Raw genomic sequence first — 25,338 nt, 5'->3', positions numbered from 1 at the left:
ACGTCCTTTGTAGATGGAGGATGTCAGGGTGGGGCTGCAGGCCTCCCTACTGGTCAGGTCTCCAGCGACAGGGGAGCTGTTTGTCAACTTTGACCCAGAGATTCTGACCCAGATCAGGGAGGTGAACTGCATGACGAGGATGAATTTGGAGATCCCTCCTTTTGCTGCTCTGCTGCAGCTGAAGCAGGACGCCCTCAAAAAGAACTACAACAAATTACAGGTGGATTTGCGCACATTATGACTTTAATATCTACTGAACAATTGTGAATCCGCACGGCAAAACATGTGGCTGAAATAGCGTGAAGGTCAATAGAAAATTTCACTTGTATTTACAGCGTGCTCTGGGAGGGAAATGAATTCAGTGCCATTCAGTGTGAGTGAATACAATATATATTGAATAAATTGACATCTTTCTTGTTTCAGCTGATGCTGAGTGAGAACACCAGAGTGCGTGCTAAGATTCAGAGTGTTTTTGAACAGCTGGCCACACCGCATGTCGCGAAGGTAAGATGTAGTTGTGATATGATTTAATATTCGATATACATAACTCTACTTAACTCTACTTATCTACACAATTCTTACTTAATGCTTGCCAAGTGCTGTTCCTGCTGATACAGTCACAGGTTAACATTATGCCATATTTGTTGAGGTCTGTAAAGCCAGAGATGAGGTGATGAGTGGTCAACATGTAGTAACTGGGCCTTAGCTTAAGAAAGCTGCGCTCAACAAATCTCTTCTTGTGTGGTGCTCATTTTAACACCCATTAAAACTTAAAATGCACTCCACACTTGGCACAAGAGAGCTCAGCAAACCTGAAATAATGTTAAATCAAAAGAATACCACTTTTTATATTTGAACAAGCTGTGTAGCTGTATCGGTGTGTGTGTTAATGTGTGTGCACAGAATTTAACACAAATGGGGTGGCACTAGGCAGGAAAGTGTCTATTTATCTGTTTTGGTATGTAGTTAAGGGGCACATTTCGTTGAATGGCACAATTTTCACCTTACGACAGTATCTTAATACAGTTTTAAAAAGAATTGAGCCAATTTTAGTTTAATGAAAAGTTACAGCCCTTGCAGCAAGAGCGCAATATTTAACCAATTGTCTTTACAACATTAAGCAATTAGGTTGATTTTAATTTACATTTAAAAACAAAAGTTGACCAAAGCGATGCGCAGTTAGAATTGTAAAACCCATTAAACCAACCAATCCTAATTGTCCCTCAGGGATAAATAATAAAGTAAAGATAAAGTCTGATACTGAAACAACACAGAAGAAAAGGGAATTAAAAACACTAATTTAAAACACACATTAAAAGCAGCTTTGCCTCTGAATTAAATGAATGAAAATTAACTTTAAGATGGGATTTAAAAACAGGAGATGTCTGGGCCCGCCTAACGATGCCAAGGCAAAACTGTTTGAGGTTTGAGGACTGCAGTTGCTCTTCTGTGCTTCAGCTTTGTTCTGGGTTCATACCAGAAGCCAGTGGTCAGTGGACTTGAATGACCTTAATGGGGATGTGTGGCTGCAGGAAATCAGAGAGATAATTCAGAGAAAAGTCCATTTAGTAATTTGTAGACAAACACTGCATTCTTAAAATCAGCCTTAAATGGAGGTCAGCACGGGGTAAATGTGTTCTCACTTGAATGTTCCTGTTAAAAGGTGAGCCGCATCATTTTTTACCCCCTGCAAACATGAGAGAGAGGGCGTTGCGGTAGTCGAGACGAAATGAGATGAACACATGTATAACCTTTCGAAATTAGATCTTTGACAGACAAAAACGAGCCTCACTTAAAAGAAAAATTGGACTTTGCCAGTGAATGCACCTATTTGTCTATTATTTTTTTCCACTGTGAAAGTGAGGTACAAATAAAATGCTGCTGTTTAAAATTTAGTACATGCACAACAAAATGATTAGAAACCACTGATCTACTGTAGTTGAGTGTTGTTTTGTGTGATGTTGCTAAGACAGATTTAGTTACAGTGCATAGAATTCCATCATAAAAAGTACTTTAAAGCAATAAATTCAACATTGTTTTAGTCCTAAACTTTAGTCGTGTGACTTTTTCCAGCGTCTCTGTCAAAATATGGCCGACTGTGCAAGGCAGCTACTGTACCAAGTAAATAAACATGCCAAACCTCGCTTCCCTGACAGGTGGATGAGGCTATACAGCCAGGTTTGACCTCCCTCAACTGGACATCTTTGAACATAGAGAAGTATCTCAGCCGCATTGACAAGGCATTGGGTAAGCAAAAAAATCCTGCAACTCAGCAACTGGCAGCGTGTGATAAAATTTACATTAATGGATTCATTGTAACCCTTACATATATATTGTAGCCCTCTCGGCATGGCACACTTTTTATACCAACCTCTTTATGTATTCCTCACTTTGATAAATTGCTCCCTCTGCAATTTCCGCCCCTTCCTTTCTCCAATACTTGCAAAAATTCCTCCACTCCTACCCTCAATTCCCGTCTGTCTGCGTCCCCTCCCTTCCTCTTGTTCTTTTATCTCCAGTCGATCTGGAGCTGTTGATGGATAGAGTGAACGACCTGGTGGAGTTTAGGATTGATGCAGTACTGCAGGAGATGAGTGTGTCCACGCTGTGTGTTCTTCCGGAGGATGAGCCGGTCACTTGTGAGGAGTTTGTTCAAACCACGAGGGTGAATAAATGCCAGCAACACGAGTTTCATGCAATAATAATAACACATTTATAGTTTCTTATGCAATGCCCTGACACCATTGCTATAATTTGTGAGATGCTGTGGTGCAATAAAGTCCTTGATATACTTCACATTTTCCAACTATTTTAATGTACTTCTTAAGATTGCATCAAATCTGTTAAAACATGTGTGTAGGACCTTTGCATCAGACGAGCCCAGAATCTCAACACTAAGAGCTCACTGGTGGAGGAGGCTGCCAACGAACTGATCAACATGCTGCTGGAGTTTGACCACAATCAAAGAGAGGAGGTGGAGAAGGTTGAAGAAGACAGCTGCACCGGGAGCAAGACTGTAGACCATGTCGACAGCGAAGGTATACCAACGTTTTCGTTTCTAGATCAAACTGAATGGCGTGCGATAAAAGGAGAACGGCTATAGGAGACGGGGTTAATGTCAAATAGATCAACAGCGCAGATACACAAGAGAATAGGAGGGGAAATGTCACAATCTGGCCGCCACGCTCACTGCAAATGCGTGATCTCCTTAGCTGACGAGGAGGGTCGCTCGGAGGGCCGTCTCTTCTCCAGAAACACGCTGGGCCCTCCTGCTAGCGTCGGCCCATCCTCCCCCTTGGTGAGGAAGAGGAAAAAGAGGGATCTGATGGAAGTGATGGAAGAAGAAGCCCAGGAGCTACTCTCGTACTTCAACCACCGCAACGTGGATGCCTTGCTCAGAGTGACACGCAACACCCTGGAGATGCTGCGCAAGCGCATACACACCTCCTCACACGTGCATTTCTCTGGTGGGTCTTGTGTAATGCACAAAAATATGTTCAAATGTTTGTGACAGAATACGTAGAACTACAATTGAGAAGAAAGCAGAAACGTAATGATAGGGTCGCAAAGCTTTTCTGTTCTAACAAAATTGCTTTCCATCTTGTTGGCTTGCAGCCTCTTCCACTTTTATCAATGCCACGCTATCAGCAGAGCATTTTTTTTTTCAACTTTAAACACAGCTCTTAGTCGTTTCTATCCTAGCAAGTAACCACAAAACTAATTTAAGCCGTACCACAATTTCTGACTGAGAAATATACTTTTGCAAATCTTGACATCACATCACCTTGTATCAGAGCTATCCCAATCCAATCTCCCCCCGCAGCCGAGAGCGACTCACCCAGCCGTGGCAAATACAGTGGTCAGCAGGCTATTTTCAGAGTTGACGTGACCCTGTCCATCCCTAACATCTCCATGGTTCCTGCTCTGGAGGAGGTCCAGCAGGCTCTAAACCGAGCTGTAGAGTGTGTGGTCAGTGTCAGCAAAGGAGTCAGCCAATGGAGCAAAGAAAGGATCTCAAAGGTGCGTTTGGTCAGATGAAAGAAGAGATGCAACCAGTTAGTTATATTATTTTTGGTTATTCTAAGGTTATGCGTGGTTTATTTTATCACATGTGTTTCTTTTTGCAGCGAAAGATGAATGAAAGGCGGATGGCGGCTCTCAAACAAGACAGTTCTGAGAGTGAGTCCGAGGATGGAGCAACAACGTACAGGAGCCTGGCTGGTACGGGAAGACTCACAATTTATCTGTTGATTTCTGTTTTAGTAATAATGATGTCTATCTGAAAGTATCCAGTATCTTCCAACATCCAATTTGATTTCCTTATTTCATTCAAGTCAGTAAAGCAAACATTGTCATCCCCCTTTTTAAGAGATCTGTGTGAGCAATCCTGATCTGTAATTAAAAAATGCGGGATTCAAATTCAAAAAGTTTGGTTGCAGTCACTTTTCACTTTTCTATGACAACGTGCATTCTGTCCTCCAAACAGAATGCAGCACCTCAGACATTTCAGCATCGGTGATCCAGACCATCCCATTCCAAGCCAGAAACTACTACAAGAGTGTGTCCGAGAACAAAGAGATAGTCAAGCTGGTGTCTGTCATCAGCACCTCCATAACCTCCACCAAAAAGGTACAAACAATTAAGAATTGACACAATTAAGGATTGAACCTTTTCATCTAATTCAACATTAACATCTGTTCATTGTAAAGTGATGTAGGCACCACCCGTGCCTACCAGCTGAATTTAAGGTAAGTCCATTTCCAGTAAAGTTCCTGTTTTATATTATCATCACGTAGGAAGTGGTGACTGCTCTAGACCGCTTCAGTCGTTATCATCACATCTGGAGAAAGGACCGTGAAGACACCATCCGGAGGTATGTTGAACTGATTGCTTGATATTCAGACCTGACTCCTAGGAATGATGCCTCAAGTGTTCTTTTTTTTTCTTTTTTTTTTGGTTTGTGTTTTCCACAGATTCATCCAGGGGAGTCCCTTGTTATCTGAGTTCGAGAGCCAGATCCTTTTCTATCGAGATCTGGAGCTGGAAATAAACTCTGAGCCTGAATACATCACTGTGGGAGCCTTGGCCCTATTCACATGTAAATTTGAACATGAAATTGCTTTCCAGCCAAACAATGACAAATCTCTGCATGCTCACATGTTATTTCTTTATGCCAGCCTCCCTAAAGATGTCCCTCACTGCGGAAACCAAGAACTGGATGGTGGACTATGGCCTATACTGCAACAGGAAGTACCGCTCGGAGATGGAGCAGATCTTTGCTTTTGTAGATGAAGCAGGGAAGAAGCTGAATAGACAGATCAAAGACCTGGATGACATTCGCATTGCTATGGCTTCGCTCAAGGAGATCAGAGAACACCAGATAACTATTGATTTCCAAGTTGGTCCCATAGAGGTAAATTACAGTGGAATGTGTTTTACATATGACACAGTTCAATGCTGACCTCCTTTGTCAGAGACACACACAAATGCACACAGTATGCGGCACACGGCAATGGTGACCATGAAGGAATTTCAGCAGCCTTTGAATGCTTCAGTAGTGTGTAGAGTGAAGAACAGTCGCAATGCTGTAAATGTTACTGTAGTGTATATGAAGATAAAGCATTTCAATGTATGTGAAGGCTCGGTGTCAGTGAAATTCAGGAAATGAAACCCTCCTTTGGTCTTCCCTGCAGGAGTCCTACGCAATGCTGCATAAATATGAACTGTCGGTGGCCAAAGAGGAGGCCGATAAAGTGGACACGCTGCGTTACACCTGGGAAAAGCTGCTGTCCCGCAGCACGGAGGTGCAGAATGAACTGGTGTCGCTGCAGCCAAACTTCAGAGGAGAACTGCTCAGCAATGTGGAGACCTTTGTGGAAGACTGCCAACACTTTTACCAGGAATACGAGAAGGTAAAACAACAAGACTCAGGTGGCAGCAGGTGGTTTGCTAGTTTGCTAGCAGGTGGCAAGTGCTCACTTTACCCCCCTCTCTCCTTAAGGATGGTCCCATGGTCGTGGGGTTAGCTCCTCAGGATGCCAGTGACAGACTCATCATGTTTCAGGTTAGCTACTGGTTTCAATGCTGGTTATTTCAGTTTATGTGTGATTTGGGTCTAACGTTTGATCTGGTTCCCATCAAAGGTAGTTCAGAAAGGGATAAATACTTAAAACTGTCCTCGTTTTTTTTTTTTTGTACAATTCGTGCATATGTTTCACTCCAAATGTAAAATGACTAAAAGTCATTGGTGCTAAACTGGATAACAAGAGGTTCTATTTGTGCACTGTTATGCAGTATCTGGACTTATCCTGTTGTCGCTCTCCTCTTCAGAATCGATTTGACAACCTGTTCAGGAAGTACATCACGTACACGGGTGGAGAGGAGCTGTTCGGACTTCCTGTTACCCAGCATCCTCAGCTGTTGGAGATTCGTAAGCAGCTGACCCTGCTGCAGAAGCTGTATGGCCTTTACAATAACGTCATAGAAACAGTCAATGGTTACTATGATATCCTCTGGGCTGACATCCACATCGAAAAGATCAATAATGAACTACTGGACTTTCAGACGAGGTTAGACAGTTTATTCATCTCGAGTCTTTATTTGGTACTGTACTGATTTCACTGCATAATAGAGAGAGGCATTTCCTGGAAAGATCAACCACTACCTAGAAATTTATATTTAAACTGCAATAGTATTCAAGCTTCGTCTTCAAGGTTATTATGGGAAGTGGTGGACTAGGACAAAGGAAAAGAAAAAGAAAAAAAATCATATGACATGACTTAGTTTGTCCTTGTCCCCTACATCACCCCTTTCCTGGGCTAATAGAAAAAAAACTAATAGAAACTCCTTCAGCATGTCTCAAACTGTAGAAGACATGTGCTAAAAAATATTGGAAAAAAATAGTATGGCTTCCTTTTTGTCTTCTCTCCTGACAGTGTGAAACTAACTAAAGAGCTAGAGGCAGTTTGTAACCACAAGGGGGTTATATGGTGATACAAAAGTGGAAGAAGTCATGACTACCACTTCCCCTGCCAAAAATTCTGTCTGTCAGATTTAAAGGTGTTGCTTCAGGTTGGGTACACTGTTGCTGGTGCTAAACTTTTGAACTGTGAGTAAGGGATAATACCTGACATGTTCCTTGATGTCATGGAGGATGTGGTGGTTGAACAACCAATATGTTGAATTGTGTTAGCAGAAATATAGTATTCATAATTGCATTTTCATTTGTGTATGCCCATTACAGCATAATAATTTTGTTAACTTGAATGAGTCAATTATATTTGCACAGGGTCCTCTTCCATGTAGCCATCCATAATGTGCTGACAGGTTAATTTAGTTGTCTAGAGCAAGCAAACCAAACATCGGTTCTGGTTCTATAATCTTAATGGCATAATTCCTTGGAAAGGTTACAATGGCTTGTTGCAGTCTGCAAATTGACCACTAGATACAACAAATTACACAGGTTCTTTTAGATACACTGGGGTAATGCCATATACCAGGCTTCAACGTTTTTCAGGCCACGGACCCCCACACTGATGGAGAGATTAGGGACCCCTTACCTACCGATATGCGTTCTATATTAAACTTGACCTAGTTCTATTTATAAATACATTATTATATTGCTCCGATAGTTTTCTACCTACTATAGAATAGATGGCCTGCTCGGTCAAACTGCAAATGATGTTTACATACGAATGCTGATACATGAACCACAGAACAGCAATGAATATCACTGTTGACTCTTTGAATTGATTATTTCCAAGTTTCGAGGCAGTGAGGACATGCCCGTGTCAGGCCAGGCTCAAGGCAGGACTCAGACGCAGAGGGTAGGCGGCAAAGGAGACTTTATTATTCAGAATAAACAGGAAGCGGAACTCAAACTGAGTGAAAATAAAAGGGCTATGAAACCTGTTCCCGATGGCTAAGAAACCTTACTAAAGTAAAATCACTTCTAAGGAGGAAAACAAAGAAACTCATGGCTAAAAGTTACCAAACAAAAGGCACTCCAAATGGGAGGAAAAAACAAGAAGGACTTAAACACAAAACGCACCAGAGGGAGGAAACAAAAACCTAAACAGAACCTAATCTCTAGAACTATGCTAGAAAGTTACAACAAAAAATCACTTTTACGAGGAAGCTCTAGGCAGACCAGCATTTGGGACTGTGGCATGGAACAAAGGCATGGGAAGGAACGACAAAAATGATGAACACACTGGCAAAGGACAAGGGAGACGCAGACTATTTAAACACTTTGAGGGAGGGGAGCACCAGGTGGACACAATCAGGAATCAGTGAAGACACTTAGACTGGTGACACATGAGGAAGGGCAAGTGACCTGAAACGAGAGGAGAGTTACTTTCCAAAATAAAACAGGAAATGACGAGACAAAACATACCAAAATGAGACATGACCACACCGCGGTGTGACAACCAGGACCTTTTCTCAGTCGCTATGCCTCGATTGCACTGTGAACATGCCCCAAATCAAAGTTGAATGCAATGTTGTAACATATGTTACCATGTCTATCCAAGAAATTAAATGAAATCTTGGTGTGAAAGCACCCTGAGTTGAATACTATTATCAGTCAACAATAACAATTAAACCATCTGCCTAACGTAATATTGTTGACTTTGGTACGATGTGCTTTGGGTTTTCTGACTATTGGTTCCTGTGAACTACCAGGTGTCGCAAGCTGCCTCGAGCTCTGAAGGAGTGGCAGGCTTTTTTGGACCTGAAGAAAAACATCGACGACTTCAGTGAATGTTGCCCCCTGCTGGAACTAATGACCAACAAAGCTATGATGACGCGTCACTGGAAGAGAATTACTGAGGTCAGTGAAACACGGCCACCAGCGCCACTATACCTTCTGACCTGTTCAGTTTTTACAGGACAATAACAGCTGTTTTTTGTACTCAGGTAACTGGGCATACCTTTGAGGTGGAGACTGACACATTCAAGCTACGTAACATTATGGAGGCACCTCTGCTCAAGTATAAAGAGGAGATTGAGGTAAGAACGAATGCTAGTCAGGTAAAAGTACATTCTCTTTCCAACAGTAAATGACAAAAGAAACAATTACTACTGCGTTTAACCGTTTTGAAATGCATAAACCACAGTGAAAATGTTAGCTTAGTTATTTATTAGAATGGTTTCCTTTTATTTAATACTCTGATGGTTTTTGCGCAGGATATCTGTATCAGTGCCGTGAAAGAGAGAGATATTGAACAGAAGCTCAAGCAGGTGATTGCCGAGTGGGACAACAAGACTTTTACATTTGCCAACTTTAAGACACGCGGAGAGCTGCTGCTGAGAGGCGACAGCACATCAGAGATCATTACCAGCATGGAGGACAGCCTAATGATGTTGGGGTCTCTTATGAGCAACAGGTATGCCAAGGATGCTTCTCATAATCATCAGAATTTGATCAAGGCCATAAAATTAAAGTGTTGTAACCCAACGACAGGAAATTGTAATGTAAAGAGATTTAATTGCACCTGTGCAAGTGTGCGTCACAATGTGAGGCTTATGTGCAAAATTGAACTTGTCTCTCAGGTACAACACCCCGTTTAAAGGCCAGATTCAGAAGTGGGTCCAGAATCTCTCCAACACCACTGATATCATTGAACACTGGATGACCGTCCAGAACCTCTGGATCTATCTTGAGGCTGTGTTTGTGGGTGGAGACATTGCCAAACAACTGCCCAAGGTAAATTATATGTTACAGTGAATTACTTATTTGATTTTCCAGTCCGAAGATATTGTTTGAAAACAAATCTATGATATTTTAATAACCTTTCTATAACCTCTGAGATGAATGACCGGATCCATGTTTTTAGGAAGCGAAGCGTTTCTCGAACATTGATAAATCATGGGTGAAGATCATGATGCGAGCACACGAAATGCCCAATGTAGTGCAGTCGTGTGTTGGAGATGAAACCATGGGACAGCTGCTTCCTCACCTCCTCGAACAGCTGGAGATCTGTCAGAAGTCTCTTACGGGGTGCGTACAAGGGACTTAAATTCAAATCACACCAATTGAGACATTATGAAGGTTTGAATGCACAAATGATTTGGATGAATGTTGATATTAGGCTGCTAATTATATGGGTTGTTGTGCCATGAGACCATTGCAAGTTTTGTTTTGTTCCAATGGTCAAACAGCTATTTGGAGAAGAAGCGTCTGCTATTTCCTCGTTTCTTCTTCGTTTCTGACCCTGCCCTGCTGGAGATCCTGGGCCAGGCCTCCGACTCTCACACAATCCAGGCCCACCTCCTCAATGTCTTTGACAACATCAAAAGTGTCCGATTTCATGACAAGGTATTTTTTTTTAAATTTGGGAGCCACTTGGCTTTAGAAGTGAACTGACTAACTAGTGTGATGCAGAAATAGGGCACTCAATCTACTCAATCCTACCTTTCTCAGGTATATGACCGTATTCTGGCTGTGTCGTCACGAGAGGGGGAGACTGTGGAACTGGAGCGTCCCGTCACAGCAGAAGGGAATGTGGAGGTGTGGCTCAACGCCCTGCTGAAGGAATCCCAGAGGTCTTTGCACCTGGTGATCCGACAAGCTGCTCTGACCATCCAGGAAACTGGCTTCCAGCTCATTGACTTCCTCAACTCATTCCCTGCTCAAGTAGGTTGTGGCTACATACACAGAAGTAATCGACCAACATTTCACAATACACCACAGTCTTGCTGCCCAAGCTTAAAAGCATGAAATTCCATAAACTACACCAACATTGTAAGTTTCTTTTTCCTGGGATATTGGATTGGAAGTGCAATTTGAAGGTCTTCAGCACATGTTAAAAAAAAATCTTTGTCCTTGTATCAGGTGGGCTTGCTAGGTATCCAAATGATATGGACGAGAGACTCCGAGGAGGCTCTGACCAATGCCCGATATGACCGCCGTATTATGCCTAAAACCAACCAGCTCTTCCTGGATCTGCTCAACACATTGATTGACATGACTACGAGAGACCTGGAGGCCGTGGAGAGGACCAAGTACGAGACCCTCATCACCATTCACGTCCACCAGAGGGACATATTTGATGACCTGGTGCGTATCTCGTTGATTTGGATCTCCATTAGCTTTGGCTAAGGCCGTCGCAATTCTTCCTGGAGTCCACACCCAACACAGTTATCTTTACACTGCAGTATACAATTACCCAAAACACACCACACGACATAACAAAAAAACACAAACAGCAACTAAAAATACCTCACAATAATCTACAAATGAAAAACAACATTCATATAGTACAGGGCCTACTTCCAATTAGCCACAACACCAGAATGTAGCTGTTAGTCCATAAATGGTCAGATGGGCAGTTATATATCTACATACATTAAAAGTGATCCCGGTATGTTACATTTACAAGAACATAATTTGGATCTCATAAAACCATTCAAACTTGCATTAATTAATTGTGCACAGTAGCCTCAACTAAACATCAACAGACGTTGAGAGCTTTTTTTTTGTATGATACATTGCACTCCATATCACCGTGGCTCTATACATCACAGTACTTTTCATCTTGTTTGTTTTCACCTTAGGTAAAGTACATCTACCTTCCCTAGCATGCCTGGTGTTGAATCACCCAATAAAAAACAGGAGACAGTAGAACAGCCAATAGAATGAGATCGAGTATTTTATGCTAAACACAAGCCCTAACCAAAGGTTTAAAAATCCATCTCAAGCTTTATATCTAATTAGAGCTTCCTGCTAAAGATAGTGTCTACTTCTTAAACTGTCATTTATTCTCCTCCTTTGTTACTGGCCTCGGCCTTGTCCCCTCCAATTTTTCTAAATGTCGTTTTAATGTCCTATTACCTTCATGTGTCCTATATTTTTACACATTTTGTCTCGTTTTCTTTCATGTCTGAACTCACTGGCCTCCTTATTCTGCTTCCTTTTCCACACTGCACCACACATACCCGTCTTATTGACTCGCCTCTTTCTTGCTGTCTTTCTCCACTTTCCTCTACCTTTCTTCCACCCCCTTTTCATCTCATGGCCTCTCGCCTCTTTTCTTTCATCCCCACCTTACCTGCCTCTCCTTCTCTTTCCCACTTTCTTAATGTAACCTTTCTCTCATCCATTGCCCCTTAATGCATCTTGCCCTTCCACCCCTTCTTCCCCCCCTTTTCCTGCTTTTATCTCTCACCTCACATCGCCTCCTGAATGGTGCCCTTCACTCCCTTATTCTTCGCTTGCCTTCTACCGTCTTTCTTCTCATCCTTTTATCTTCCTCCTCTGTCTCTCTCCTGCCGTCCACTCTTCCCCTCTGTGTTACTTGGCTCTTCGTCCCCCATCTTCTCCCCTTTTCCTCACTGTTCCTCCTCCCAGTGCCGGCTGCATGTCAAAAGCCCCAACGACTTTGAGTGGCTGAAGCAGTGCCGGTTCTACTTTAATGAGGACTCAGACAAGATGATCATCAACATCACAGACGTGGGCTTCGTCTACCAGAACGAATTCTTGGGCTGCACTGAAAGGCTTGTCATTACACCTTTGACAGACAGGTAAAAGTCTAATATTAAAAACAGACTTCTCATAAAGGCAGATTTAAAATGGTACGAATGTTTTTACTTTGATTGCACTGACTTGCCAGAATGTATTTTCAGCTAATAAATTAAATATATGCCACTATTATTAAATTAACAACGAAAATTAGCCAACAGACCACAACAGGGTGTTGGCAAGCAGAACACAAACTTATCTGTGTTGCACAGTGCACACGAAGACAACAGCATAAACAGACAACAGAGACAACAGAATAAAACAAACAGCTCCACAGAACCGTGATGCGAGTTTGATGAAACTGCTTCAGATACATGCTGCTAACACACAACGGATGACGGGACCTTAGACTTATCAATAATACATAAGATAGTAAAAGAAATGACAGGTGCTCTCTCCTCAGAAGCAAGCCATGCATTTGCAGGGCGGGAATAATGACTCTTCTCAGTGAAATAAAGGTCGCTCCACAAGGCACGGTTGCAGTTTCTGTGGATGGCTAATGATGGGGTTTTAGGAGCAGAGATACACAGAGAGCGCTGTGATTGGGGTGAGAAGAAAGCCCCCACTGCCACCGACAGAAGGGGGTGGCTGATGGAGAGAGAGAGATGGAGATGGAGAGGAAGGGAAACAGACAGAAGGAGGGAGGCAGAAGTTCACAGAAGTGGGGGGGCGGGGGGGTGGATGTGAACGGACAGCGGCAGGGGAAGGAATCACCGGCAGACATCAGCTCTCCAAAGAAGTGGCCTGCTAGCCCTGTGGCTCAAGGTGCCAAGACAGCCCTGACTTTGTTACTGCTATCTTTCCCTGCCTGAAACGCTATCTGATTCAATCTCCTTCAGCGAGTGTGCTCCTCTCTGTGTCTGCTTGCTATCACGCAGCATCCTCTCTACCATTGCACCAGGGTTAAAAACAAACAGGTAAAGGTTTAACTGGTGCCACGTGCAAACAAAATAGTGATTTTGATTTATTTGTTGTACATTCTCTTATGGACACAAAATATGTTGCATTGTTATATTGTTGTATATATAATGTATATAATGTATACATCGTTTTAATGACTGTGATGCAGGCTATGCAGGGTCGGGTCCTGGTGTCAGTCATCTCTGCTGCTGAAGTGCCTTTGAGCAATTCACTGACTCCCCCTTAGCTTTAGCGGCTTATTCGCTGTCCTTGACCTGCCACCTGGCAGCAGAAAGTCATATCGCATTGGTCTTAACGGTTGATGAATTATATTCAAGAGCATAGCACATAACCCATTTAATGCCCAACCCATGCTCAATAATTAATATTTGTGTATCTACTTTTGCTCAGGTGTTACATCACATTAGCTCAGGCTCTGGGTATGAGCATGGGTGGAGCCCCCGCTGGTCCGGCAGGAACAGGTAAGGCTGTTTTTAATTCCATTTTTAGGAAATGACACAATGAAGACCACATCCACGGCTCCAGCAGTTTATTAGTGTAATAAATGTAATACACTTGGAATCTTCCGTGATACATGACACTTGTGTGACAGCAATATGGGATAGTGAAATGAACAAGCTGTTCCAAGATTAGTCTCAAGGGTTGCCAAGGGATTAATGCGGTGGGGGGCAGAAATCATTTATTAAATTTTAATTTAATAGATAAAAATAGACAGTTTTACTTTTCAGACTCCTAAAATTAGACAGCTCAGGCCATTATCCAAATGATGCTGAATCATAGATGTTTAAAGGGCAGAATCTCTGTCATTTGATACCCAAATGTAAAAGTTTTATTTTATTTTTATCAGGAAAGACCGAGACCATAAAAGACATGGGTCGCTGTCTTGGAAAGTATGTTGTTGTCTTCAACTGTTCCGACCAGATGGACTTCAGAGGCTTGGGAAGAATATTCAAAGGTGAGAGTCACCTTTATAGGCGAGCTGTGTGTTGTTGTTGTTTTTTTTTTTGAATTTAGCAATAAAACGGCAATAAAATTCTACGTGTGATTTCCAGGCCTGGCTCAGTCTGGCTCGTGGGGCTGTTTCGATGAATTCAACCGCATCAACCTCCCTGTTCTATCGGTGGCGGCTCAGCAGATCGCGATAGTTCTCACCTGCAAGAAGGAGCGTCGCAAAAACTTCATCTTCACCGATGGAGACAACGTGGATATGAACCCTGAGTTTGGCATCTTCCTTACCATGGTCAGCCGGTATTTCAGCAGTTTAAACAGATAAATGCTATTAATCTCCTTAAACATTTATTTTTCTGTGTTTGGATGCACTTACACATATGTGCCTAGAGCGATAATGATATTATAAAAAGCTGAGTAACAGCGTGGATGTATATTTTAGTTCAAGCTGCGCCTTGGTCTGGTCATATAAAGAGCAAATAATAAATCACACATTACACTACTTTATGAGATTTAATGTTCCATGCCTTCTTTTACAAACCAATCTGTATAATTTTAGACACAAGGGTTCTCTTCTTATTAACAACATTAGCAAGTGTCCTTTATCTTACTCTTCATTAAGTAATGTTTGGATCACTTTATCTCCTGTGCGCAGCTGACGCCCCGAGGCAAGTCATTAAATGGTAGAATAATTCTCCCCTGCGGTGAGAGGGGTCAGAGATCATTTATATCTTTCTTTCTGTGTCCACGCGTGTGCGTATTTTGACCTGAATACACACGGGACTCATGGGGGCTCGTACCACTTACTTTGGGGACTGCTTTTTCTGTGTGTGGGTACATGTATATTTGTATGTACGATGATCAACGATGTGTGGAAAAAGGAGTCTGAGCTGCAGGGATTTAATTAGCTGTTCCGAAGGGCTGTTTAACAATGTTCCTGTATTATTTCATCATGAGTGACATACTGTTTGTTTCACATTGCACACAGTTGCTCACCTTTTAAATGTAGTAATCAACCCTGTTTACATTTTACTTGTGTCTTCTCGTGTCTGCACATCTTGCACAGCATTTGCCATACAATCTAAGTTCTAAATGTTTTATTTGCTCATGTCATTTAAGATTCGTCCATTTTTTATTTAATTATTTTGCTTTGCTTTTCTTTTCTTTTTTTTTCTTGATTTTATAATCAGAATCCGGGTTATGCTGGTCGCCAGGAGCTCCCTGAGAACCTGAAGATCAATTTCCGCTCTGTAGCCATGATGGTTCCTGACCGCCAAATCATTATTCGGGTAAAACTGGCCAGTTGTGGCTTCATAGACAACATGGAGCTGGCCAGGAAGTTCTTCACTCTGTACAAGCTGTGTGAGGAGCAACTCTCCAAACAGGTAAAAAAAGGACTTATTTCAAACATGCAGGCTGAACTTTACTATTTTGATCTGTGTATATATGGCAACGCGATGTGTAAAAGCACTCGCCGACAGGCAGTTACTGGTTATGCGTAACGACACCATGCTTCAGACGCTGCAGATTTCTCACCATTTAATTGGTTAACATTAACATTCATCATGAGTCACCGTTCTTAATGAGTCTAAAATGCTATTTGTGCCCAGGTGCACTACGATTTTGGCCTGAGGAACATTCTGTCCGTCCTACGAACTCTGGGAGCAGCCAAGCGAGCCAACCCCAGCGACACAGAGTCCACCATTGTCATGAGGGTTCTGAGGGACATGAACCTTTCCAAACTGGTCAGTATATGACACTGAATTAAATTGATAGGATTGACACTGATATTGATAAATTGTTAGGATAAAACGTGCCAATATTCAACCGCAATACACAGACCTACTCCGAACATCAAGGAGAATTTTAAGACGAACTAATCCTCTGTATGTTGCACACATATGTTTTCAAATGTGTGCGTACGCCTGCTTGTTAGATCGATGAGGACGAGCCCCTGTTCCTGAGCTTGATTGAAGACCTCTTCCCAAGCATCCAGCTCGATAAAGCCGGCTACCCTGAGCTAGAGGCCGCCATCGACACACAGGTAGGAGAAAGCACAAATGGACGAGTTTGTCTTTGAGTCGAATAGGAATGAGCAGGGTTGTGGAAAGAAAGGGTAAACAAAGACCAAGGGAAAAGTAAAGAGCAGGCATAAAAGGGAAATCACGATGCTGAATAAAATCCGACAAAAGCTTAATGGACTGTAAGACTGCTGTACCTCTCATGTCACGCCTAAATCTCTGAAGGCAGAACAGTGCAAGGCCCTCGTCTAAGTATCTATGGACGACACAGTACAGAGGAAATAGAAAGAAAATGTTAGGTCTTTAAATTAAACTTTATTCTTGCAGTAATTATACTGTTCATTGATTCTGATACTGTTTAAATGGTACTCATTGAAACCATGTTGTTGTACTTGGTAGACATGTAGATGAAACTGTGAACATATATACTCTATTTTGCTCCCTCAGGTCGAGGATGCAGGTCTGATCATCCACCCTCCCTGGAAGCTAAAGGTCATTCAGCTGTTTGAGACTCAGAGGGTCCGACATGGCATGATGGCCCTGGGGCCCAGTGGGGCTGGAAAAACAACATGTATACACACACTGATGAGAGCTATGACGGGTAGGTTTTTCTGTATTTTTTGGGGAACTGTACCATTTGTTCAGAAGAAAAGTTAACTGGCACACCCACAAAAAAATAAACAAACATTTTTCTCTCTTGAATTTCAAGCATTTATTCGTTTTCTATTCATTGTTCCTGGACGTTATGTCGTTATGCTGCCATGTGTTACTCAGTGGAGACACATTTGTGAACATGAACCATATGGGATAGCTACTTCAAACATTTACCTCACGTTCTGCACAAATTTGGATTTTTTTTTAAGAAACTGTAGTATAATACTCCTTAAGTTGTATCATTGAGCATGGTGCCTGTGCTGGAAAGTGACTCACACGAACCTGGCTGATTGGAGCACATCAGTACTTAAACTGAAAATACTGGCCTGCAGACATGATTGCACAAGTGGCAGAAAACAGGAATTAATACAACACTGCAATAACTGCAACTGGGACGTCCAAGGACGTGTGATAGGTGGATGAAAATGGAAAGAAGCAGGTCGAATAGTGGGAATTATTCAGGGTGAGACAGTTCAAATTGTTATCAGGTATGTAGTATGCATAGACAAGCCAAATCAGATATTGATGTAAATTGGTGCAGAAATTGGTGCCTCTTGTTGAATTTGCTTCTTAATTACAGTACCTTAGAAATGCATAGTGTCTACGTCAATGTCGTCTTCTCCCAGAGTGTGGTCAGCCTCACAGAGAGATGCGCATGAACCCCAAAGCCATCACGGCCCCGCAGATGTTTGGCCGACTTGATGTGGCGACAAACGACTGGACTGACGGCATCTTTTCTACGCTTTGGAGGAAAACGCTGAGAGCAAAGAAAGGTCAGCGATGTTTCTCAGTCAACACCGGTTTCATACTCTGATATTAATGGGATGAGATCAAAGAAAGAAGAAGATAGGAAAAGAAAGGCTAGTCAAATATAAATGATACTGAGGTAACACTGAAGACAAAGGTTAACACAAGCTGTCATGAATGCCTTTAAGTGACAACGGGGCAAGCATGCCCCAAACTGATGGAGAGATTAAGCAGGGACACTCACCTATTATATGTGTTCTATATTAAACTCAGCCTATAGTGCAAATTGTAAATATACATTATTATTGTCATTCTGCATTCAATATTAAGCTATTCAAATAATACAGACACACATGTTGGATTCATGTTAATGTGTATTTAAAGTTTAAAAAATATATATAAAAATATCAACCAAAGATTTTGCGAAGCCCTCCTGCAGTACTGCCATGGACCACCGATGAAGAAAAAAAACACGAGAAAGACGTGAAATGATCCCTCAAAGGACTCATCATCGTAGTCTGGGGTTTTCTTTTTTTTTCTTCTCAAACACTTTGAGGAAACCAGCCCAAGTATGTTGTTACGTTGCTGTATAAATATCTCGGGACATCCTTGCATCCATACTTCAAAGCAGAACCAACAGCTGTTTTATCTTTCAACTCAGCCTTCCAAAGCCTTCACACATCATTAAACATGTATGCGTCGACGATATGTATATACATTAAGGGGTTTTTCTCATGTTAAAACTCACTTCTGATGTGATAAGCGTTGTATATGTCTGCATACATGTTTGAGTGGGAATTGTTCCATATGTTTGTAATTCTTTTGTGCGGCTGCTTGTCATTTCGATTAAAAAGGATTCAAACGTACAAAATTTGTCAGTGTAGAGCTGTGCAACTGCTGATTTAAGTATTTATCAAAGGCCCTCATCGTGGCTTTAGCTGCACATCTACCAACACATTGTACATGCATCGTATTTTAACTGATGTAGAAACAACGCTTTTTCCCTGATCTGTTTAAATCTTATGTGAAAAAAAAAATAGATGGCACATCATATTAGGAATGACTTATTTATTTGAGTCCTTTGGTTTAGGAACAAAGCTTTTAGGCCATTGATCACAGGAAATATCTACTGGACTTGTGAAGTTTCTCGAAGATGTTTGGATGCTGATTCAAGTATCTTCCTCCATTTTAAAATACCCGTAGGGCTTTAGTAGGAACATCTGTGGGTGTTTTCCCCATTAAACCCACATGACTAAGGTCTGTAACAATCAGGTAAATTGTGCATTAGTAGAGGAATCGGTTTTGACCCTTCATCAAGTATGATATTTATTCATAACCAGCTGCTCTAATCTATCCTACTTTCTGCATATTTACAAAAGTCTTTGTGTTTAAGTTTATATTCAGCTAATAAATCACCAACTGGTGAATAACAGCTCATTCTCCCTGCAAGTGAGAGCAATTGTTATACACAGATCATTTCCATATCCATGTAAACAAACAAAAACACTGTTTTCTCTCTCAGGAGAGCACATCTGGATAGTCCTGGATGGACCAGTGGATGCCATCTGGATTGAAAACCTAAACTCAGTTTTGGACGACAACAGAACTCTCACACTGGCAAACGGGGACCGCATACCGATGGCTCCCAACTGTAAGGTGGTTTTTGAGCCACATAACATTGACAACGCCTCTCCAGCCACCGTCTCACGCAACGGCATGGTGTTCATGAGCTCCTCCGTGCTCAACTGGAGCCCGATACTGGAGGTGAAGGACCTTAAATTTGTTTCCCTTTTACAAACATTTGAAATTGCAGAGCTCATGGTTTGACATGACATTATGTACCTGAAAATATGTACATACAATGGGCTCCTGATGTAAGTGTCTTCACTGACAACAAATGATTCATTCTAATTATAAAAATACCTGAAAGGTTTAGCTATGGCTAGTGTTGTAAGATCTACAGTAGTGAGATGTCTTGGTTAGCTCCATCTAAATGAAACTATCACACCATGAAAGCACTCCTAAAAGCACATACTCATCAAAATGTTTTTTAAACTAATTAATATAACTACAGCTAACCCCAGAATTGTGCTTGTGGTTCTCAGGGCTGGTTGAACAAACGCTCCCCCCAGGAGGCAGAGGTACTGAGGGAGCTCTTCTCTTCCTCCTTCTCTGAGGTGTACCGCTTCAGTGTGCAGTCGCTGGAGTTTAAGATGGACATGCTTGAGGCCTTTGTCATAATGCAGTGCATTAACATGCTGCAGGGACTCATACCGCCAAAGGTAAGGTTACGGCTGGTCTGAATTCACATCCACAGGGGGAGTTTACACTCAGACACTATAGTCTATAATAAAACGATTCAGTCACACTGCAAAGATAAAATGCTGAGATAAAACAGAAAATTTAGATATAAAGTGGGGCTGTCAGATTAAACTTAAAATGTTTAATCAGGTTTAATTGCATGATTTCCAAAGTGAACGTGTTGAATCAAATTATTTAACTTATCTGTTTTAAATGTACCTTAAAGGGATATTTTTCTTGCTCCCTGCACAGTTCATGACACACAGTTTGTGCAGATAACTTTGTTCCTGTAAAGAAAAGCATCTGGTAGGACTTTAAAAGCTCACCTGGTCAAAATAAATTGTTTAGTAATTTATAGATCTTATACGTAGGTCCATAGATCTGTGACCCCTAGGGGGTCCGTGGAGGTACTGCAGGCAGTTGATTAGACATTATTTATATATTTCTTTAATTTCCCCCAACAAACTAAAATTTATTTAATTACACATTAACATGAATCCAACATATTTTAGTAAAGGAATAAGGGATAGCTTAATACTGAATGCAAAATGATAATAATAATGTATATTTATAAACAGCACTAGGCCGAGTTTAATATAAAACACATATAAGAGGTAGGGGGTCCCTACTTAATATCTCCATCAGTTTGGGGTCCTTGGCCTGAAAAACATTTGAAGACCTGTCTTAATCCATTTATTCTTTCTCTACTTCTTTTGAGAATTTTTATCAGTTTTCACCCATTTTACTGCCCACCACAGGCTGAAATGGTTTATTACAACCACTACTTTACACATTATTTCTGGAATAATAACACAACATGTGCTTTAGAAAAATTACCCGTTTAAAGGTTTTTGTGTTATAGTTTAATTACACGTTTTAACACAACTAAGTATTTCGTATACTTTTCTGTAGTACAATAGTACTGTAGTTCTGTTCTCTAATCCATCAAATCTGTCGACTGCATCCGGCACGCTTTCTGATCATGCAGTGCAGATCGTACTTCATTTTAATGTCATCAGGGATGGAGCTGTCATAACATTTCTTTGCATCAGTAAAACCTCCTGGGATTTTTTTTAACACATCGCTGTTGTTTTTTTTTTTGTTTGTTTTAGGTAGCAAATATTTTATATATATATATATATATATATATATTTCTGACTCTTGATGAGCTCCCCCCTTCTTTTTAGTTTGTTTGCTTGTCATCAGTGATTGATGTTTGTCCCACGACAGGAGCAGTGTGGCGAGTTACCCAGAGAGCACTTGGAGCTGCTGTACGTCTTCGCCCTGATGTGGAGCGCTGGGGCCTTGCTTGAGCTGGACGACAGGAGGAAGATGGAAATGTGGCTCAGAGGAAACGACAGCATCCGTCTGAACTTGCCAGACATTCCTCCTGACAGCGAGGACACCATGTTTGACTACCATGTCACAGCAGATGGTAATCGCGCATTTATGATCAGATCCTGTCAAATGCAGAGCCAGAAAAATGCTGTTCCCTGAAACATTATGGCTCGTGCTGTGCTTCATTTCGAGAGCATGTGTACGTTAATCAAATCGCGCGGGGGACATACATCTCCCGCTGGAAGATCACTTGGAATCATCGTGTCATGTTTGGCGCTCATCCCTGTGCCGTGATTTATCTCTGTAACACATGCAAATTTTCTTCCAGGCCGTTGGGTCCACTGGAGCACCAGAGTGGAGGAATATGTTTATCCGTCTGAGCTCACTCCAGAGTACAGCTCCATCCTGGTCCCGAATGTGGACAACGTTCGAACAGATTTCCTAATTCAGACCATCGCCAAGCAGGGCAAGGTGAAGCTACCAGGAGTAGTGGTGCATATTCATTCAGAAATGAAAAGCAACATCCAGTAAAAGTAGTATGAAACAAACGCGTCACATCTTTATGTCGTGTAATGGATGGTTTGCTCGACTGATCTTCAAGACCTGCATTAAGGCTTTAGAGTGGTGGCGCTCATTTAATGTCACCTCCATTCAACGTATAATGCTACTTGGATAGAGCTGCGCAGCTACGCTTTAGATCAATAGCGTGGCAGCGTGGCTGGATGCGGCACGGCCTTACTAAGTGACCAGATTAAGACACAGTGGTCGATCCTCCATTCAGAAGCCCATTAAATGATCCATCACAAGACATTCATTAAAGCGTGTATGCTTTTCTAAGCGTGATTCATAATTCCACTGGAAGAGGGAAGGGAGCTTTTTATACCTACCTGACTGTGTCTGTAAACAGGTGGGGTGAGATTTCATTTCCTTCCATTTACTTTAGAGGCTCCTTTAATTCCATTTACTTTTACTGGCTAGATGTGATTAGCCGTTCCCACGAGCTGCCGGATATAAATTGTAACACAACACATTAGGTTAAGCTACAGTAAAAGCCTGTGGTATAAATAGCCACGGTACATATGGTTGGTTTCACAGACCATCCAAGCTGCCAGAGCAACATGATCATAACTTTACAATTAACAGTCATTTGTGTGGGTGAGCTTAGACTGAAGATCTACTTATTATGGAGTCATTTATCAGCTCGTACCTCTCCAAGCACAAATCTGTGTCATAGGTTTAGGTATTGATTTCACAAATTCAAGTACAAAAGTCAAAACTACAACCATTGGTTGTCATGAGGAATCATTATTATCTGAACATTTATCTTGTCAAACTAAATCGTTTTCGGACTACTTAAGTCTTTTTTCTCTTTGTTTGCCTTCTTCTTGTGTCTGTATCCACTCCAGTTTGAAGTCCGTTCATTTGTCCTGTTATCTTAGAAGTCACTCATGTGTTTAAAAAATGTGCATCTTTGCTTGTAGGCTGTTTTGCTGATTGGAGAGCAAGGGACGGCCAAGACCGTTGTCATCAAGGGCTACATGTCAAAGTATGACCCTGAGAACCACATAGGCAAGAGCGTCAACTTCTCTTCTGCTACCACACCGCTCATGTTCCAGGTAAGGAGGACCGTCTGTTTAATTTCTTCTCAACACATTTACTCACCGCATAATTCTTTCAGTTTTTAGCCTTGCTAAGTTGTCGGGAATCATCATGACTCTGTGTAATATTGATTAAACACGTGCGGGGTTGGTTGGTGGAAGGTGCATAGCCAGGCTGCACATTAATCAACATCTCTCTATTGATCTCTTTCTCTTGTTCTCTTGTCTTTTTTCTCTCCTTGTTTTTGTGTTCCCTTTTTAGAGGACGGTAGAGAGTTACGTGGATAAAAGAATGGGGACAACTTATGGACCTCCAGCTGGGAAGAAAATGTCTATTTTTATAGATGATATCAACCTACCTGTCATCAATGAGTGGGGAGATCAGGTTTGGGATCATTTTGTTCCAGTATCCACAAAACAATTACTTAACAACATATTTTTAAACTTTCTTTCATCTGTATTTTAGTGGCCTAGACACCAAACTGCCGATAAATACACCTCTTCTTTATTTAAGTTTGTGACCTTGATCGTAGGTGACTAATGAGATCGTCAGACAGCTGATGGAGCAGAATGGTTTCTTCAACCTGGAGAAACCAGGAGAGTTCACCAATATCGTGGATGTTCAGTTCCTGGCAGCTATGATACATCCAGGAGGGGGCCGTAATGACATACCGCAGAGACTGAAAAGACAGTTTTCCATCTTTAACTGCACGCTACCCTCTAATGCTTCCATCGACAAGATATTTGGTGGGTGAAACCGACCCAGAACCATTAGCGTGTACGATATCTGACTAGCTGATGGTTATTTTATGGTTTTCTAACATGTTATTCAAATTAACAAGATTTATTCTGGGCCGATGCAAAACAAAAAAAATAAAAATACAAAATGACACCAGGGCACTAATAAAAAGCATATTTTCCTTCCTGTGTATTTTCCTTCTTAAATATGTGTCTGCCACAGTGATGATAAATAACAACTGCAGCCACTGACCTTACCATACAGGTGTGATTGGTGAGGGCTACTTCTGCACACGCCGTGGGTTCACGGAGGAGGTGCAGAGCATCGTGCCTCAATTGGTGTCATTGACCCGCCACCTCTGGCAGCTGACCAAGGTCAAGATGCTCCCAACGCCTGCAAAGTTCCACTATATCTTCAACCTGAGGGACCTGTCCAGGATCTGGCAAGGCATGCTCAGCACCAGTGCTGAGGTGATCGACTCTGTCCAGGTGAGAAGATTTAAGCGTTGTGGCACCGTGCATTTAATTGCAATTTTGTTTTGGAAAGTTCAGTAGTGCTTGTCAAAGAATTAGAGACAGGATGTTACGAACCAGAAAGGTGTTTCCTTGAAAATAAAACAATCAAAAAAAAAACAAAAAAAAAACTGTGACATAGACTCCTGAGATATTCTTACATGCCTAGGTCATGCATCTTATTTCTCACTGTGACATCAGTCCAAATGCAAAACAAGTCCAATTTAATTAGACAAATTAAATTTTCCAGCCTTAGTTATACAGTAACCCGAGCTTGTGTGTATGTGCCTATTAGTGTTGCACAGAGTAGTGTTCAATAGAGCTTTGGGTCTGACAGGATGATCAAAAACCCCTACTTATGTTGTAGCACTATTGTATCAATCCATGATATTTTAAGACACAATACTGTTCGTCTGTTTGCAATGTTGGAAGGTGATACAAGTGCCTGTTGGTTTGTTGGACGAGAACAGAAGAGGAAAAAACTCAACATGACAAATTTTGGAATTGCAAGCGCAGTTGTTGCTGAGGTAGTCAACCCCATTAAGGTTTTGTGGCCTCGCTGAATAATTGAACACAGGGAAATAATAGCAACCTCAAGCTGCCCTGGAATATATGCAAACATGCTCAGCATATGTGCTGACATATCTGCTGCATTTATAAGCCAAATATTTCATTCCCACCAGTTGTGTGCTATGGTCTTTGCATTGATTGCCATACAGCAGAATTAGCAACACTTCTTGATATCTTAAAAAGAAAGCCATAACACCACAACACGATTTTCCAGGTGCTGCTGGCGCTGTGGAAGCATGAGTGCAAACGTGTGATAGCCGATCGATTCACTATGCCTGAAGACGTGGAGTGGTTCGACCAGGCTCTGACAAAGCTTGTGGAGGAGGGGCTTGGCGAGGAGCACAAGAACGTAGTGGACTACAGAGTCGACAGATACTTTGTCGACTTCTTGCGAGACGCCCCTGAGGCTACAGGTACTGTTCAGTCAAGAAGAACTGACAGTGGGGAAAGTCCCCTCAGAGTCACGGTT

General features: G+C 41.8%; 1 protein-coding gene across 1 annotated transcript in view; it reads left to right on the top strand.

Annotated features, from left to right (window-relative positions):
- The window catches only part of dnah5 (dynein, axonemal, heavy chain 5), an 88,723-nt gene that overhangs the window by 16,381 nt on the left and 47,004 nt on the right, over positions 1 to 25,338 (top strand). The window contains exons 17-57 of the mRNA XM_047598878.1: positions 14 to 220; positions 424 to 504; positions 2,157 to 2,247; positions 2,520 to 2,665; positions 2,861 to 3,038; positions 3,213 to 3,467; positions 3,824 to 4,020; positions 4,128 to 4,221; positions 4,487 to 4,629; positions 4,797 to 4,873; positions 4,974 to 5,098; positions 5,178 to 5,413; positions 5,694 to 5,912; positions 6,002 to 6,064; positions 6,331 to 6,569; positions 8,683 to 8,830; positions 8,917 to 9,009; positions 9,187 to 9,386; positions 9,553 to 9,706; positions 9,837 to 10,000; positions 10,162 to 10,318; positions 10,424 to 10,636; positions 10,835 to 11,059; positions 12,350 to 12,522; positions 13,832 to 13,902; positions 14,289 to 14,396; positions 14,494 to 14,681; positions 15,580 to 15,774; positions 16,000 to 16,134; positions 16,326 to 16,433; positions 16,858 to 17,011; positions 17,691 to 17,837; positions 19,334 to 19,575; positions 19,917 to 20,093; positions 21,343 to 21,547; positions 21,779 to 21,921; positions 22,932 to 23,066; positions 23,311 to 23,433; positions 23,582 to 23,795; positions 24,052 to 24,275; positions 25,084 to 25,282. Of these exons, the coding sequence (XP_047454834.1) occupies positions 14 to 220; positions 424 to 504; positions 2,157 to 2,247; positions 2,520 to 2,665; positions 2,861 to 3,038; positions 3,213 to 3,467; positions 3,824 to 4,020; positions 4,128 to 4,221; positions 4,487 to 4,629; positions 4,797 to 4,873; positions 4,974 to 5,098; positions 5,178 to 5,413; positions 5,694 to 5,912; positions 6,002 to 6,064; positions 6,331 to 6,569; positions 8,683 to 8,830; positions 8,917 to 9,009; positions 9,187 to 9,386; positions 9,553 to 9,706; positions 9,837 to 10,000; positions 10,162 to 10,318; positions 10,424 to 10,636; positions 10,835 to 11,059; positions 12,350 to 12,522; positions 13,832 to 13,902; positions 14,289 to 14,396; positions 14,494 to 14,681; positions 15,580 to 15,774; positions 16,000 to 16,134; positions 16,326 to 16,433; positions 16,858 to 17,011; positions 17,691 to 17,837; positions 19,334 to 19,575; positions 19,917 to 20,093; positions 21,343 to 21,547; positions 21,779 to 21,921; positions 22,932 to 23,066; positions 23,311 to 23,433; positions 23,582 to 23,795; positions 24,052 to 24,275; positions 25,084 to 25,282 (6,646 nt within the window). The remainder of the gene's footprint in view (positions 1 to 13; positions 221 to 423; positions 505 to 2,156; positions 2,248 to 2,519; positions 2,666 to 2,860; positions 3,039 to 3,212; positions 3,468 to 3,823; positions 4,021 to 4,127; positions 4,222 to 4,486; positions 4,630 to 4,796; positions 4,874 to 4,973; positions 5,099 to 5,177; positions 5,414 to 5,693; positions 5,913 to 6,001; positions 6,065 to 6,330; positions 6,570 to 8,682; positions 8,831 to 8,916; positions 9,010 to 9,186; positions 9,387 to 9,552; positions 9,707 to 9,836; positions 10,001 to 10,161; positions 10,319 to 10,423; positions 10,637 to 10,834; positions 11,060 to 12,349; positions 12,523 to 13,831; positions 13,903 to 14,288; positions 14,397 to 14,493; positions 14,682 to 15,579; positions 15,775 to 15,999; positions 16,135 to 16,325; positions 16,434 to 16,857; positions 17,012 to 17,690; positions 17,838 to 19,333; positions 19,576 to 19,916; positions 20,094 to 21,342; positions 21,548 to 21,778; positions 21,922 to 22,931; positions 23,067 to 23,310; positions 23,434 to 23,581; positions 23,796 to 24,051; positions 24,276 to 25,083; positions 25,283 to 25,338) is intronic.

Source organism: Mugil cephalus, chromosome 11 (assembly GCF_022458985.1).
Source record: "Mugil cephalus isolate CIBA_MC_2020 chromosome 11, CIBA_Mcephalus_1.1, whole genome shotgun sequence".
Lineage (NCBI taxonomy): Eukaryota > Metazoa > Chordata > Actinopteri > Mugiliformes > Mugilidae > Mugil > Mugil cephalus.
Note: the sequence above shows the minus strand (reverse complement) of the source record. Positions and strands in the feature narration are given on the sequence as shown.